Genomic DNA, 18,235 nt, shown 5'->3' with positions numbered 1-18,235 from the left:
AACACCGCGAATCAAGTACGTCGCAGCTGCGCTTGCAATCAAGAACCAACGAATCAGGGCCTTCGCCACCTTCACATGTTCGGCGTCTTCGTCTCGGCAGTCTTCATCGGTTGTGTACCTCCGTTTTTAGCTTAGGAGGTATCGGCCGTCGCGATTCATTGTGATGTTGTTAAGCCTCGGCTAACGTTCGTTTCTGTGGACATCGGTGGTGTGGCACAGTCAGACCCAGAGCTTCGACTTGAAGATGGCATGTGCCCGCGGCACACGCCATCACTTTCTGACACGCCAAATTTCTGACATTCCCTGCTGCTTCCAAATCGCAGTGTACTGTTGCTTTCCTTCACTTTCGTTAGTTCGAACTTTCGTTAATGCGAACTGAAGCGGCTTCCCCATGCGATTCGAATTAACGAGCTTTTACTGTATTAGCGTCGTGTTTGTGCCAGCCAGTGGGGATTCCTATCACTCCAGTAGTGCACGTTGTGAAGATTAACTTGTGCATTTCTGGAGAAATAAGCTTCATCCGTCAAAAGCACGCGAGTGAGAAAGTCCGGTTCTTCTTCACATTTCGGGAAAATCCAATTGGCAAAGTCAAGTCTGTTTTCAAAATCTCGGTCTTCAAGTTTTTGTAGAAGATGTACATGGTACGGGTGCATATGACATTTTTTGAAAATCCTCCACACTGGCATCACGTACACCACCATGAGGGTTAGCAGCAAAGAATGCCAAAACATCCATTTCCTCTTCTTGAAATACCATCACAGTCCTGTGTCACTTTCTTGTGGAGCTACCTGTCTCGCAAAAGACTTCGTACGTTGTAAGTATTGTTGATGGACTAGGGCGTCCTCCACAATGCCACATCCGGAATAGCTCGGCTGCCTTCCTCTTGTCGCCGTGTGCCGCTCCCAAAGCCAGGATCATTTTAGCCTTCTGATCATTCATGAAGGGCATGACTGTCTTCTTGAAGAGCAGGTCACTGGCATGGTACTGTTGAGATCTCCCATTATTATCTACGCACTGACACGTCAAGCACAAATGATTTACGTAATCGACAACAGCATATGCTGGCCATACAGATCTGCCAAAATGTATTAGATGGACATAGCCTGCGCAAGGTTTGTTTCTGTTGGTAAAGGGAACAAAAGGAACACACGTTTTGGGTGCGCTTATCTACAGAACAAGATGAGCGTGCAAAATTACAGTCCCAAGTTCGTCTATATGGTTTCCCAGCTTCGAAATCCCCCCCCCCCCCCCTTCCCTTCTATGGCTCCGCTAGGCTTACCAATGCGTCAGCGGCATGTTCTCATGATGCTACGACCATCACATAGCGTGAAGCCCTGTATCAAGCTGCCACCACTAGTAAAGCCGTGTATCTGTGGCTATTCACTTGGGAGCGCTTGAGTAGCGGCGTGCACATGCGTATCTGTTTCGTATTTTGGATGTTTCGTGCACTTTTGTTTTTTCTCGGGAAAACCAACAAGGCAAAGCTGAGCACAAAACAAATGCTCGATTCGGAGGTTATTTGAGGTGCCCTACAACTTTGGAATTGATATGTTTGCAATTCAAGCAATAATTAAAATGTTCACTAATTAAAAACAATTAATTAATAATTTGTGATGAAAAAAATACTGCCTGAAAGTACACACGGCTACTATGCAGTTGGTACGATTTCTCTAGAGCTCTTGTTTTTTTTTTTCAAATCTTGGTCCAAATTCACTTGGACACCCTGTATACAACATATTAGAACGAGAGCAATGAAATTTCAAGGGAATGTTGGGCATATCAAATGGGATCTGTGGGCAATTTTATGAGTGTGTGGACTAATTATTAATGCTGTGGGAGATAGTTAAAGTGTATTAATTGTGCTTTGAAGCTTTATGCAGTGTCCAACAGTGCAATTTCAAAATTATCAAACATATCAAGATGAAACTTTGTAGGAATTAAGTTCATCTTGGGAGAAATATGCTGGAGAAATTTTTAAGTTGTAGGTGTACTGAGGGAACTGTAGGAAGTTTTCAGACTGACATTGAGGCCTTGAAACACTTTTTCGAGCAGTGAATTAGATTTCAGAACTGATGCTGTAAACGAACAATTCACAATATCTCCTTGAAACTTTGTATATATATATATATATATATATATATATATATATATATATATATATATATATATATGAGAGGTCCTCTATGCTTAGAATCAACCATTGAAGGTATCTCTGAGTTAGAAGTTTTAAGGGTGTGCTGGAATGTGTATGCAGATAATGTGGTGTACAGCTGGCCCCATTCTGGGAACCAGTCAATTAGGACCACCATGAATAGTAATAGAACGGGCCTTTGGCACATTATAGTTGTAACAGTGGTGCACTAATCAAAAAACATTTTCTCAGGGCACCTGGAGCATATGGGTTGTGATCTGCCGTTGGGTCACGGCGCACAGAAATTACTTTGGGAACTGTTTCTGCAATGAACATTTAAAATACATGACATATTGAAATGTGAGATACACAACATTTTGTATGGTTCATCTTGACAGGCTACTAGTGTGGGGTCTGATGTGGGGATTCTCACATTGTACTCTTGGGACAAAGGAACGACAACACAGTAGTGCAAACAATCACAGGGGCATTTATTGCACCTTTCATACATCAATGCCTGCTAGCCGAGTTGCTATCCACAAAACATGCTGATGGGCGCGCGACAAATCTAGAAGTCCGACTCACCGCGTCCTCGCGAGCGAATATGTTCGCTCCATGCTGGATCCCAACGCCTGGTCGTTCGCGTGTGTAGTCACGCGAATCGTGGCGCGTTCGAAGGCGGCCTCGCGAGGCAGTCTCGCAGGAGCATCGGTCGCCGCGCACGTGGGAGATGTCCCCCGCCGCGCGCCGACCCGCCGGGAAAGAGCGGCGCTGCACGCGCGGCACGTCCGTGCTGCTCGCTGCCTCCAACCCCAAGAGAGCAAGCGCCTTCCTTTCGGCGCCCAAGTAACCTCGTGGCGTTAGCAGCGCAACACTCGCGCCATCTCTCGGAGTGCACTTCAACCACATCGACCGCGCTGACGTCACGCAGGCCATGCGGCGAAGCGGGACCACAGAAGACGCGCTATGCGGGAAAAACATCAGGGGAGGCGCGAGGGTCGCGCATCCCCACACTAGGTAGCATTACATACATGCAGTCAAAAAGCATCTTGTTACTTGCTGTGTAACCATGCCTATACCACAGAGGTTCTACTTCCTGTTGTATGAGGGACGTTTCGAAAGAAAGTTTATTCATTTATTTTCACATGGAAACTTTATTGCCAAAAAAAAAAAATACACCATGGCATCATGAATTATACACCTTGCACTATTTCTCCACATAGCCGCCACTGACATTGTGACATTTGTTGTTGCATGCAATCAGTTTGAAGAAACCACTCTGGTAAAACTCAGTGCCCTGGGATGCAAGGAATTGTCGCACAGCCTGCTTTACCTCAGCATTGTTTTGGAAGTGACGCCTTGAGAGTGAGGCTTTCAATGCAGGGAACAGGTGTCCATTCATACCGGATAACAGCACACACTTCCATTGGCGACTACGTTGTCAGCACACGTCTGTCTGCCATCATGATATGTACTCTAGTAAACTTGGGCACACCGATCTGCTGCTACTCTCTCTTCTTCGGTGCTCGGTGCATGCATCATTTCTCCTCCACTGACCGCTTCTTCTGTCTTTGAACCAGCAATGGGCGTGGATTCTTATGGTGATTGTTTGTTTCACCTGGTGTACCATCTCTTTAAAAAAAATGATGAAACTTACTTTTGGAACGTTCCTCGTATGTATGTACACACTTTCTTTTTTTTCTAGATATGCAGGTATATTATCAGCCTATGGCATGGCACTTGCTGATGTTGTGGAAGAGTCTCAAGAGCCATGTGCTATGAAATATACTGCTGGTGAGAACACTGTGGTGTTTCATTTGCAATGTGCAATTCAAAAATATTGGTGGCCAGAATGTAGAATAGAAAGATGCATTGTCTTTTTAGAAAAGGATTTTAAACAGATTTAAACAAATAAAAAATTATTTTTACTTTTAACTTGCTTCTATATGTTATAGTAATACAAAAAGAAAGATTTTAATTTTTTATGTTTTTTTAATGTTGTAATTAAAAATGTACACTTGGACTTGTACTTTTGGAATTCCTATTAACCACATGCCTATTTTACAGCATCTTTATTTTTACTGAGGGTTGATAGCTTGGAGTCATCAGGTATTCAGGAACATATCGCTCCATCATTTAAGTCTGTGCCAACACTTGGTAAATCTTATGCATAGCACTTTGCCTTCTGTCTTTGCTTTCTAATTGTCTTGTGAAAATAATGCCTGGTTAATTCACAGCAAAGGATAATTTTACTGTTTTTTAGGAAACATCCCTATGATTGATGCCAGAATCAAAGCTTTGAGTATGAAGTGCACAGAAGCCCTTCGTCGTCAAGGTTTTGAAAAGTAAGCCCACACAAATTAAATGCTATAGTTGCTAGCTGGTCATGGGTAAAAATATGTTAAAATTATAATATCCTCTTGATTCCAGGCAGAACATTATTGTTGAGCCTTTTCTTCACATGCGCTATGACCGGACTGATTGTGCCCTCATGTGCCCACCTGACATCAATAAGAGTGAAATGAATACATCTTCTGGCTCTACTGCTGAGCAGGCTGTCTCCACATTTGGAGATTTTGAAATGTCCTTCAAGGCAAGGTTAGTTTATATTTGTTTGTCTTAAGAGCAAACATTGTTGTATATTATTTAAGCATCTTAGGATATTCTGCTAAATGCAGCCACAGAAGGGAGAAATGCACTGAACAGAATGAAGATAATGTAGAAAGAATGAGCCTGGTAACAGGATAAGTCATAATAGTGTGCCATGCTTGGCAATTTGTTAAACTGGAGCACCACCCCCTTTCTTTTTTTCCTTATGCATTGAATGCTGACAAATGCATATTATGCAAGGTGATTCTCACAGGAATCCTTCACAGTATTGTTAGTGTAGGCATTCTGACAACTGAATAAGTGGAATATCTCTGAAATGTGCTCGACATGCAGAAGTCATGGGCATGTCAGTAAACTCGAATTTCTCCCTTTGTACAGTTTCTAGTATTAGAAGGAAATTTTTTGTGCAGGTTGCTTATTTATGTAAAAAAAAAACAAAATATTTTTTCACCCAAATAATTTTGGGTGAAAGCTACTTAGCAAATCAACATTATCTGCCTTTTTTATGCCAGTAATGAGGCTGTGTAGTTATTACAGCATGCTTGGGTGTTTTTTAGTAGCGAGTCTGTGCTGAACTGTCATGGAATATTTGTTTACTTTGGAGCATTAGTCTTTCAATTTTTTAACAAAGCATGTGTGGCCTTTGGTCAATTTCTTTTTTCTTTTCTGCTTGTACAGTAATTTATATGAAGGCAGCTCAATAAAAGCAGTACGAGCAGTTATAGAAATCAAATTCCTTAGTTTGATATTCCTCCCATGCTAGTGAGAAATGTCATTGTATCCTTTTGCAATGGGATGTAGGTACAAGCGGGAATTTGGCTTTGTGCTGGAAGGGCGCAGCATAATTGTTGATGACATCCGTGTCCGAGCTGTGGGACGCTCATGCCTGCCAGAGAGTGAGTTCCTTGATCCTGGAAAAGAGGAGTTGCCACAGCCCATTCAGGTGCCGTTCATGACACTGTTTTGTTTCAGTCTGATTTAATGTTAACTTTACATCATAGTAGGTGCTTGGTATCTTATATTTACAGGTGACAAAGAGTCAGGGCATTGTAAGTAGCAAACTGTATGTTTGTGTGAACATAAAGAATTACTAACATATTAAATGATCGCTGCAACACTGTCTATGAAAGGGGTACTATATATTTAGTATTAAAGGATGTATCCTTATAAAGCTTTCCAAACAGTGTTTTTAGGTGTGCCACGTACTAGCAGGGTCATACGCCCCTACTACGGGGGGCTCTGGAGCTCGAGCCTCCTCCGAAGTTTTCCGAGGGTGGGGTGGAGGTGGCTGAGTGCCCCCCGCCAGACACACCTTCTCACTTGAAATTTTACTGGCGCTAATAGCTTACTCCATCATTGTTGGCGCGGACGTGCACGGCTTTTAATTCATACTTTCGCTTTATTTCTGCAAATCCTCACACTTGAAGGACACGCGCATTAGAAGCACTAGCGGCGGCTTCCTCCTTCGTATTTTCTCACTTCAACTTTGTTTTAAATTTCCGCTGTAACCACCGTGTGCATACACAATATATTTAGATATACACACAGGACAAAGTTTATTATATTTTTGAAAGAGATGGAGGTAGCCAATTAAAAATTATTTCTAAAAGTGTGGATAGCCTATGCCTAGAGAATGGATATGTTGCTGTATGTTGACCATGCTTCAAATTGCTTTGCGTGCTTTTTTTGACCATGAAAAAAAGAACTTATAGACTTCAGTGACCCCTTCGGCAGGGTCTTATCAATGGCGTGTGAAATGTGCGTGAATGTTGTGTCTCAGTATGGCTTCCCTTTCCAGTAAGCAATGCTAATGACTCACGAACAAAAAAAAAACACATTTCTAATAATGTGAAACATTTATTAGGGATGGAAACATCGGCACTTGCATGCAAAGGTCATAAATATATACAGGGTGTCCAAGTTAACTGTCATGCAACAAGATTTAAAAGGAGAGCACTGCCTTATAGGAGGTAGATACTAATATGGATGAGATAGTTCAAGTGGCTGGGGAGTTCTATAGAGATTTATACAGTATCAGTGGCACCCACAACGATAATGTCAAAAATTTCTAGGAGTGTGGTTCCAGGAGGATTTGGCCTGGAACATGCACATTGACAAACTTGCTATCGAACTAAGCAGAACTGTTGGCTGCTTATACAGACTCAGTACTCTGGTCCCTCCATGGTTGAAAAGTTCTTTATACTACGCACTCTTTTATTCTAGATTAACCTACTGTATTTTAATTTGGGGCACTACTTCGCAAAAAAATTATAATAAACTGATAGTGCTACAAAAAAGAGTCCTACGCGCATTCGAGGGATACTATGGCCCTGTACAAAACTTTAGAACCACACCATATTTTATAAAACACTCTATGTTAAAGGCAAACCAGGTGTATTATTACAAGTTGCTGCAATACATTAAACAGAACAAATCGCAGTACATCTTGAATGTACCCACCAATCCGCATTACAGCCTTCGACAACATAACATGAGAACACCAAAAATACGAACCAATTACGGAAAACAACTAGTCAGTTACCAGGCACCTGCACTACTAAACCGCCTACGTGATTTTGAAGATGAAATTATAGAATATTCGAATAAATCATTCAAACATTTTCTCATCCTGAACAATATTGAGTTCGTCTGATTAGAACCACACTATAAATTGTCAGTCTTTTGTTTCTTTTGTTCTTTGGTTGTGGTTGTTCGCTTACAAAATGCATCGTACTTTGAGTATCCTGTTCGTTTCTCATATTTCTTGTATACATGTTTTGTTTCACGAAAACAATATTGTCTCGTGACTATTCCAGTTGATTTCAGTATGTATGTATGATACATGTTGCTGCGTACGGCCTGCGTGCCGAATTGTTGCGGGAGCAGAAGCCTTCGTCAGGCCACATGGCCTTTAGCTTCTGCTTCCTTTCTGTTGTAAACAGGAGAAATAAAATTCATTCATTCATTCATAATGAACGAGAGAATAGTCTAGAGGAATTCAAAATCCCACAGGTAACGCCGGAAGAAGTAAAGAAAGATTAGATTATGGGGTTTTACGTGCCAAAACCACTTTCTGATTATGAGGCACGCCGTAATGGAGGACTCCGGAAATTTCGACCACCTGGGGTTCTATAACGTGCACCTAAATCTAAGTACACGGGTGTTTTCGCATTTCGCCCCCATCGAAATGCGGCCGCCGTGGCCGGGATTCGATCCCGCGACCTCGTGCTCAGCAGCCTAACACCATAGCCACTGAGCAACCGCGGCGGGTAAGAAGTAAAGAAAGCCTTGGGAGCTATGTAAAGGGGGAAGGCAGCTGGGGAGGATCAGGTAACAGCAGATTTGTTGAAGGATGGTGGGCAGATTGTTCTAGAGAAACTGGCCACCCTGTATACGCAATGCCTCATGACTTCGAGCGTACCGAAATCTTGGAAAAACGCTAACATAATTCTAATCCATAAGAAAGGGGACGCCAAGGACTTGAAAAATTATTGACCGATCAGCTTACTGTCCGTTGCCTACAAAGTATTTACTAAGGTAATTGCAAATAGAATCAGGAACACCTTAGACTTCCGTCAACCAAAGGACCAGGCAGGATTCCGTAAAGGCTACTCAACAATAGACCACATTCACACTATCAATCAGGTGATAGAAAAATGTGCGGAATATAACCAACCTTTATATATAGCTTTCATTGATTACGAGAAAGCGTTTGATTCAGTCGAAACCTCAGCAGTCATGGAGGCATTGCGGAATCAGGGTGTAGACGAGCCGTATGTAAAAATACTGAAATATATCTATAGCGGCTCCACAGCCACCGTAGTCCTTCATAAAGAAAGCAACAAAATCCCAATAAAGAAAGGCGTCAGGCAGGGAGATACGATCTCTCCTATGCTATTCACAGCATGTTTACAGGAGGTATTCAGAGACCTGGATTGGGAAGAATTGGGGATAAGATTTAATGGAGAATACCTGAGTAACTTGCGATTCGCTGATGATATTTCCTTGCTTACTAACTCAGGGGACGAGCTGCAATGCATGCTCACTGACCTGGAGAGGCAAAGCCGAAGGGTGGGTCTAAAAATTAATTTGCAGAAAACTAAAGTAATGTTTAACAGTCTCAGAAGAGAACAGCAGTTTACGATAGGTAGTGAGGCACTGGAAGTGGTAAGGGAATACATCTACTTAGGACAGGTAGTGACTGCGGATCCGGATCATGAGACGGAAATAATCAGAAGAATAAGAATGGGCTGGGGTGCGTTAGCAGGCATTCTCAGATCATGAACAGCAGGTTGCCATTATCCCTTAAGAGAGAAGTTTATAACAGCTGCGTCTTACCAGTACTCACGTACGGGGCAGAAACCTGGAGGCTTACAAAAAGGGTTCTACTTAAATTGAGGACAACGCAACGAGCTACGGAAAGAAGAATGGTAGGTGTAACGTTAAGGGATAAGAAAAGAGCTGATTGGGTGAGGGAACAAACGCGAGTTAATGATATCTTAGTTGAAATCCAGAAAAAGAAATGGGCATGGGCAGGACACATAATGAGGAGGGAAGATAACCGATGGTCATTAAGAGTTACAGAATGGATTCCAAGGGAAGGGAAGCGTAGCAGAGGCCAGCAGAAAGTTAGGTGGGCGGATGAGATTAAGAAGTTTGCAGGGGCAACATGGCCACAATTAGTACATGACCGGGGTAGTTGGAGAAGTATGGGAGAGGCCTTTGCCCTGCAGTGGGCGTAACCAGGCTGATGATGATGATGATGATGATGACTGCGTTACTCGAAGAAAACCTTTTACAATGCAGTGGCTGCCAGTATTTTTTCCGTTACTGAGATTTAATTAGGTAATTAAATAATTATCTAACTTGAGACATGATTTAATTAGGTAATTATAATTAATTATGTAACTTGAGACATAACTATCTAATTATCAAAGTATCAATGAGGCATTTGATGGCACAGCCAAGGGACATCTAACTGCGGTATTTTTAGTGACGTACTAATTACATACTAACTTTTTTCCGACTGATAAATAAGCCCCTAGAAATATGGAGAATACCGCGTGACTGCGCTCTCACCCTGATCATAAAGCAGCACCCTCGAACAGGCTCCCTCCGAGTTATCCAGAACGAAATAAAGGAAATATAGAAAAACATTGTGATTGAGCTAGTGCCTTATCTGCCGCACCCGCGCCAAACACGTCGCGTTTGGTGTTAGTTGAAAAATAAGCTGTGATAGCTGTTGTCTTAGTGTAGATAAAGTGCATGGAAGTTTTTTTTTTTTTTTTTGCCACGAAACCTATCACCAAAAATGGAGTTTGGTTTGAAATTTCAGATCTTTCCGTGGCGCGCAGTGATGTAATACTTTGCAGACACGATCGTTATCGCGCATTTTAAGCTCTGTGCTTGTCAGCTTAAAATGGCCAGACCTGGTAAGGGGCCCTTTAATGTGTTGTAATGGCAAATAGCCTACCTTAATGAAACTAATTGTGATGTTTTGCAAACTACAGCAAGATTTTGTTAATATAATTCCTTAGATAAGTTAAGTTGTTGCCTTTCTTGTCTCATGAATGCTGAGCAAATGAAGTTGTTAAGATTTTTTTTGTCAGTTATGGCATTTCTACCTATTAGCACTAATATTCCACACTGCTCAGTTTTTTAAATTGCTAGCATTTTGTAGTTCATAATAATATATTCAAGGTTGAAGAGTGCTTATCCATGAAGGATGTTTTAAGTGCTTAACTGTAAGCAATTGTTTTTCCTCGTATCAATTTATTATGACTATGGCTTCTAATTTACTCTCTCTTCTGGCAAAATTTAATGGTAAGGCAACATGCTATAGGCAGGAATGAAGACTGAAAGCTAAGGGCATGTGCAAGACACAAACAGCGTGCTGTATTTTCAACAAGCATCTGTATTTAAAATGGTTTTGTACGGTACACCAAAAAATAATTATATTGATATTACTCCCATGAATAGTTATTCACAAGAATGATATCTCCTTTTCAGACAGGGCAATGGACAGGCAGCTTCATACTAGCCTGTGCTATTTCAGTGACTGCAGTTATTTACCTTTTTGTGATAACTGACGTAATTTCACAATTGCACAGAGGCAACTACATATTGGTCTCAGGGAGACCTGTGACCATTTTATGTTATCACAAGGTGAATTTAAATAGAATTATGAGAATGGACAAGGTCAAGCAAAAGTTATTTAACTTACAGACTCAAAGTAAAAGCAGCCAACAGAAAGAAGCATACCCTTCTGCATTTCACTTACCAGGCGAGCACTTATGCTGATTCCAATCAAAACGCAGCTTACGTCCCTTAGTGCCAGAAGCTTTCTTCCCATTGTGGCCTTCCTACCGTCAAACCACAGTGGTGCCAGCCATGCCATTTGACGACGTTGTTGCCATGGTTACAATAACTTGCCCTGCACAATAAAGGTTCATCGTATTTAACAAAGCTGTGTTTGTCACGTCTAATATGGGTAAAGTCGAATTCTCAGTACAGGTTAGCAGCAAGTGCAGACGATGAGATGCGATTTAGATGAGAGTGTGATTGGATGTGATCCTGAGCCTCACTGGATGTGGTGGTGCCATCTAGTTAAGGCGTCTGCAAATACACCCTCTCAGGTGCAGTAAATTGTATAAACATTCATAGGATGTTTGTCAGAAATATGCGGAATCAGCTTTACACATGTATGTGCTACATGCAAATGCTTATTTTTGCATTATTTCGGGTGTAGACTGTTGAACAGCTCACCTAGTGTCTTTTTCAAACAAAATTACTTTATATTTGACAAATGTGTGTCCTCTTTGTAGCTTTAAAAAGCATAAAACGTCTTCTATATTTGGGGTTGTCATTCTATGTACAGCATAAATGCACAGACTGTATTCTTCATACCCAACCAATCAATACGAACAGCATAAGCCATGTGCCTATGGCTCACATTTGCTGCAGAAAGTTGTTGATTTATGACACTGCAGTTAGCACAGAAACAGATTTCAGGAGCAAATTAAAATGTCAGATGCTCTGATTTCAGTGCTTTCAACGGCGTTGTAGCCATGGTCAAGTCCTATAGTAATCAAACATGGAATAAAAACAATGTGCATAATTTGGGGCACAAGGCCCCTTTAAAGGGCTCCTCACCAGGCCCCATAGCAAATTTTGGTCATATGCTGCAAGTTGTTCCATGTCCTCTAGGGAGCATTCTGCCGAAAAAAATTTCAAATTGGCTCATTAATAGCCGAGATAGAAATATTTAAGTGCCGCATACCCATGATTTCAGTAGGTGGGTGCCACTGTCAAGCAAGATGCTCGCTCCACTCTCCCTGTCTAGCCTCCGCAAGCAAAATTTCTTCCCTGCGTTTTCCCATACCGGACCTCGAGGATTGCATGACGCATACGTCATACGCCCAGCCTTCATTTATTTTTCTCCTCGCTTTTTTTTTTTTTAAACGCTATGCACTTCCGCTGGCGGCGTCGCGTGCGAGCTGTTGTCTTGTTTGCGCAGCACACGACAGCACAAGGAAACATGACTAGCAATATAATTCAGTGCTACACGAATACTGAGGCAGAACAAGCGGATTGCAGAGCATTGCGCTGGAACATGGTAGAAAATGGCATAGTTTCAGTACCTGTGCACGTGACTGCATGACTGTGTGAACAAGCAGACGAAGCAGAAGTACATCTCTCTTGCTTTGGTGTGAAGTATAACAAAAAACATGCAGACATTCCATTTGTGTGTTTTATTGTTTCTCTAAACTTCAATTTGTCAATTCAAGCAACAGATCACACAAATAACAGATGGTGCCTTGAATCATTCTCGAAGTCACGTGTCACCACGAGCGACGTCACTCTGCGGACCCGAGTACCTAGGCGCCGGGACGCGAGTACGTCACTGTCTGGTCTAGTTTGGAGCACAGCGGCTGCGAGGAGAAGGGAAAATGGTGTTCAGATTGAAATTTCAGACCTTTCTGTGGTGTGTAGCGATGTAATTCTTTCCAAACACAATCATTGGCGTGCATTGTATGCTCTGCGCTTGTCAGCTCAAAATGGCCAGACCTGGTGAGGGGCCAGACCTGGTGAGGTGCCAGACCTGGTGAAGGTGGTAAGGTAGATTTCAGCCATGCTCATGGGGGCGCTGCATACCATTATGACCATCAACTGCATGATTAACATTATGGAAGTGCTCTTTTATACCCTGAATTGTGTGACTAACATTATAAAGGCGCTAATAAAAACAATGTTTTCGGTTATGAAAGATCAGCTTTATAATTTAATTACACAGTTCAGAGTCTTGGTGTGCATTGCTATGACTTTGGCTGTAGACCTGCCTTCGACAAGTGTGAGTGACCTGTCTGAGAATGAGCTGTTATTTTGAGAAAGAACTGCGCATAGTGTTAGGAAAGAGAGCAGTATCAGTGCACATTTCAATCGATCGATCGATCAATCAACCAATTTAACAATCAATAACTAAAAAATGAGCTTTATTTAAACAATTCAAGGGATGGGTACAAAAACAGTTGGACCAATAGCCTATGTAGCGAGTACCTTGTTCAATACAGAAAAAAACATATGTAGGTCAACCACGTACACATTTCCTCAACAAGTAAAAAATTAAATTATGAGGTTTTATGTGCCAAAACCATCATCTGACTATGAGGCATGCCGTAGTGGGGGACTCTGGAAATTTTGACCACATGGGGTTCTTTAATGTGCTTCAAATCTAAGTACATGGGTGTTTTTGCATATTGCCCCAATTGAAATGCAGCCACTGTGGCTCAACAAGTAAAGGCCTTGTTTTACATGAACAAGTATTAATTTGCTAAGAAAGGAGAGCAGATAGTTGGGCTAGTTGGTTGAAATGTATACTGAAAAAGTTTGCGTGGAGACACAAGGACAAGGCGAGAAAGGACAAAGACGAGTGCTAACTCGCAATTGAAGTTTATTCCTATTGCACAACCGAATAAATAGGAAAATCGAAACAGAACAAAACAAGGTTATCATCAGAGAAGCGGACGAACGTCTGACTGACGCATTTATCTCCGTTGATACGCATATGGAAGGCTTCCATGAGCTCTCGCATGAGTTGATCCCTGCGCCTGAATAGGATTGTTGTTTTGTCAAAGAGCAGTTTGCATTAGATCTTTTTCTTATCATTCTTGCCACATGTGCGACAATGTTTAACGAGGTTATCAAGGGAACCTGACCCAAGTAATCTTTAGTGTTCTCCTAATCTTTCATTAATGCGTCGTCCAGTTTCACCGATGCACAGTGTGCCACAGGATAATGCCAACTTGTAGACAACTCCCCTGGCACAAGGAATGAATGGGACTGTGTGCTTGATACTGCAATAATTTTTTTCTCTTTTTTCCTTCTGGAAGAAGGAAGAAGGTGGTAGTATAATTTGTGTGCTGTTTTTTTCTCAACTATGAACAACCAATAGGCCTGACTTGCAGCATATCTAATGTCATCAACATTTGTTAAAGATTTTTGTTTGCACTTATGTGTACATGCCTTTCAATATATTGAGTCTGTATTGATGTGTTCAGTAGAGTTAAAACCATTGATTTCTTTATACTGCTGGACTATTCCAAGTTATCAACTCTTTGTGTACAGTGTATTTTCGTTAACTTTTTACATTTTGGTTAAACGGTGAGTGTTGTAGGTAATTAAAATGCTAAATGAAGTTAGCAAGAATGTTGAGTGTTAAATGTTTCTCGTTCATGTTCTATTAAAAAAAAATTGTCTGAGGATGCTTCCGTAATGTCTTAGGAAAGTTGTTCCATTGCTTCAGGAATATAGATACATTCACTATCACATGGTAGGTGCTGTGCCATTTCTTGAACTAGATTGATGTGTAGATGGTATCCATTAAATAAGTTATAGATGAAAAATGTGTTACAAATGTGCTGCTAGGGGGCCAGAAACAATTCTAATAGAACTAAGCAATATATGCTTCACCCAAACGTAGCTAAGTGCTACAAAGGAAACCCGTACGAGTTCTTTGGAAGAAAAGCTTTGCAGTTGAAGAAAAATTTGTCATGGTCCGGGGCTCGAACCTGGGACCACCGCCTTACCGGGGCAGCTGCTCTACCATCTGAGCTAACCAGGTGGCTAGCAGATGGCAGGCGAAGTCGAATTTCGACTTCACCTGCCAAAATTCGCCTGCCATCTCCTGACTTCACCTGACATCACCTGACTTCGCCTGCCATCTGCTAGCCGCCTGGTTAGCTCAAATGGTAGAGTGGCTGCCCCGGAAAGGCAGTGGTCCTGGGTTTGAGTCCCGGACCAGGACAAATTTTTCTTCAACTGCAAAGCTTTTCTTTCAAGGAACTCGTATGAGTTTCCTTTGTAGCACTTAGCTACATTTGGGTGGATGTCTCATTTTCCCTTTATTAATTACTTCTCTCCACCTTGAGGGTTTCTGCAGCACTATTATGTCAATATAGTCTTCATGCCTTAGGTAAAACTACCTTTTAAATTCCTTATTGTGGCTGTATACCAGATGATTCGTTGAAATGAAATGTTGGAAGAATTATTACTTGAGATAAAACAACACTATACATTGTCATGATTAGATCCGGAAAGGTTAATAAAATGTTCCAGAAAATTTATGGTTGAGCATTGCAGTTAATGTGGTCTGGCTTACTGGTTACTTTATTCACTATTTCCTTCCACCCTGTTGCTCCGTCTATTTGCTTGGCACAGATTGTGATAGCATTACCGTGAGCAAATGTATAAAACTTATTTGTTAATTTCAGACTGTGCAGTGCTACTTTGAAGACAGCTACCACCAAACTCCTGTGTACCTGTTGAAAAATCTATTGGCAGGCAATATCATTAATGGTCCTGCTATCATCATTGACGATAACTGGTATGAAATGTCTCCGATTACCTTGGTGCAAGATGTTGGTTAATAAGGCACACGTTGATGCAAACCAGCTCTTTGCATTTGCTACATGTCTGGGTTGTAAGATATGCTTCACTGAGATAAATGATTTTCGTTATTTATCTTTGTTACGGGCACAGCTGTCTGGTTGGGATGGAACTAATTGTATACCAACTTTTGTAGTGTTTGTCCTGACCTCTGTTGTAGGATTAAGAATTGTAGCATTAAACCAGTGTTATTTAAAGAGATAATACATAAAGGGCAACACTATATCACTTTTGACTAGTATTTTTTCAAGTGGAAGCTTGGGCGAGTTGGTGATTCAATATCGACATGTTTGCACAGTGCAAAAGACGAGGACAGAAGAAAGGACACAACTCAGTGTCTGTGTTGTGACCTTTCTTCTGCCCTCGTCTTTTGCACTGTGCAGACATGTCAATATTTGTTCAGAGCGCGATTTTCATTTTTTGGGAAAAATTGTTGCTTAATTATGGAGAAAATGAAGCCCAAACTTCCCTTTCTTCAATTTAGTGACGAAACCGCAGCACCTGTACAGGAGTGGAACGTCACAGCTGTAAAAGTTTCTGATTCTGAAATTCTGATTACCATGCAAACTTGTGTGATACCCACACCTTTAACATAGAAACAATTATTTCAGAAAAATGTTTTTTTAGATGTTTGTTTGTTTATAAGCTGTACCCGAAACCTCAGGAGTTGATTAGTCATTTTTCTGTGAAAAGAGCTTCAAACCCAGTTTAGCCATGTTGTGATGTAGTCATAGTTGTATGGCAGTGTAATTTTTAATATTCTGTGTTATTCATTTCAGCCTTTACGATTATAATTCCATTACAATTGCTGGTTACGTAGCAGGCACTACAAAGGCAGATAATGTATTATTTCATATGGGAAACATAAATTAAAATGGATACACATGCACAGATGCATGTGCGTGCATGCGCACACGCACACGCGCGCGCACACACACACACACACACACACACACACACACACACACACACACACACACACACACACACACACACACACACACACACACACACACACACACACATACACACACTTTGCTCTCTTTGTAGTTCCATTTAATAACGACAGATATGGCGAACTGTGGGAAAAAATTTTTTAGCTGCAAAAGACGATATATTTTATCCCTGCAGTAAGTGTGCCCCAACTTTTTAGCACGAAATCTTGTAAGTAAGTAATGTGCAGCTGTTATATGTATCTATGCTGCATCAGCTCTTAATATGTGATTTAGGACAAACTTTGAGGTTCAGAAAAGAAAGCCTTGTGAATAATTCATAAAAGTGGTTCCTAATTTTACATTGCAGTTGTTATAATGTGTTAGAAGAATTGAGTGTCTTTAAGTACTGAAGCAAAAGCTTTGTCTAGATTTTCTTTTTTTTTTCAGTAGATAGCTGTCGTTCTAGTAATTATGGTATGAAGCCTTGGTTCCTCGAGAGTGCAGTAAATAAAATGTCATCTTTTAATGCAACCATTTCAAAACATATATCAGGTAGTGTAGCACAAATTTGGGCACAAAGCAGGCTGCAGATAACAGGATGTAAATTGTAGGCGGGAGTCATGCACCGCTTGACACAGCTGCATGACCACTCCACTGGGCTTACTGGCATGCATTGTTATAAATGGAGAAGCCACAATGCCATATGGTATAGAATTGCTTATTTTGTTCATAGTTGTAATCCAAGCATGGGCAAGCAGAGTTGCTCTTTCTCTTCTTCGTTTTGCATTCTTCTCCTTGTAGTGGGCTCAACAGCTTCCCGGGTGATCCTTCTAGTGGAAAGACTGAGCATAGTGGCGTCCTTATTAACTTTGTGCTTCATGTCTGCAGCAGACATACTCTTCGACGATGCAAGGTTTCCATAAAGCTCAAGATTGACATTCTTTAAAAATAACTTTATCTCCATTTTTCAAGTTCCTTTGAGCTCTTTTGTATTTCTTCGTGTCACCTTCACCATTATCTAGCGACAACTTCATGTCTAACTCGCCACGATTGTTCCAGTTGTCACTGCACTGTAGAGTAGATTTTTCTTTCAGTTTTTGTTAACCAACTATGATTTCAGCAGATGTTAGTGGCGTAAGCTCCCAGGGTTCATAATAAACGTAGGTAAGAGGTCTGTTGTTCAGTATTTCATCTACTTTGCTAACAGTGGTCTGCATCTCATCTATGTTGAGTAATCGACGTCTGATGACATTGCAAAGGGATGCCTTTGCAATGTTTGTAAAAGCTTTTGTAAACAATCTTTTGTAAAAGCTACCCCATCAAGGTGTCTCGTCTGGGATATATTTCCATTTTACGTTTTGATTGGTAATGAAGTCTTGTACGGAGGGATCAGCTGATATGCCTGTGACTACTTTTTGTTCCTTGGCTGCTCTCTTGAAGGTAGCTGCATTGTCACTGTGAATTACTTGGCACATTCCTCGTCTTGCTACAAATGGTATGAAGGCTTGTAAGAAGCTTTGAGTCGTGACATTCTGTACAAATTCTAAATGTACAGCTCATGTTACCACTCAAGTAAAGATTACTACATATATCTTCATATTGTTCTTCGAGTTTG

General features: G+C 41.2%; 1 protein-coding gene across 3 annotated transcripts in view; it reads left to right on the top strand.

Moving 5' to 3' along the window:
* LOC139052368 (5-oxoprolinase) overlaps positions 1–18,235 on the top strand; it is a 154,618-nt gene that overhangs the window by 31,065 nt on the left and 105,318 nt on the right. For 2 of the 3 annotated variants that reach the window (XM_070529460.1, XM_070529470.1), the window contains 6 exons: positions 3,837–3,925; positions 4,395–4,476; positions 4,562–4,729; positions 5,543–5,684; positions 5,770–5,790; positions 15,511–15,623. In XM_070529460.1, coding sequence (XP_070385561.1) covers positions 3,837–3,925; positions 4,395–4,476; positions 4,562–4,729; positions 5,543–5,684; positions 5,770–5,790; positions 15,511–15,623 — 615 coding nt within the window. The remainder of the gene's footprint in view (positions 1–3,836; positions 3,926–4,394; positions 4,477–4,561; positions 4,730–5,542; positions 5,685–5,769; positions 5,791–15,510; positions 15,624–18,235) is intronic. The other variant, XM_070529466.1, reaches the window with a different exon arrangement.

The sequence above is a fragment of the Dermacentor albipictus genome, chromosome 1 (genome assembly GCF_038994185.2).
Source record: "Dermacentor albipictus isolate Rhodes 1998 colony chromosome 1, USDA_Dalb.pri_finalv2, whole genome shotgun sequence".
Taxonomy (NCBI): domain Eukaryota; kingdom Metazoa; phylum Arthropoda; class Arachnida; order Ixodida; family Ixodidae; genus Dermacentor; species Dermacentor albipictus.
Note: the sequence above shows the minus strand (reverse complement) of the source record. Positions and strands in the feature narration are given on the sequence as shown.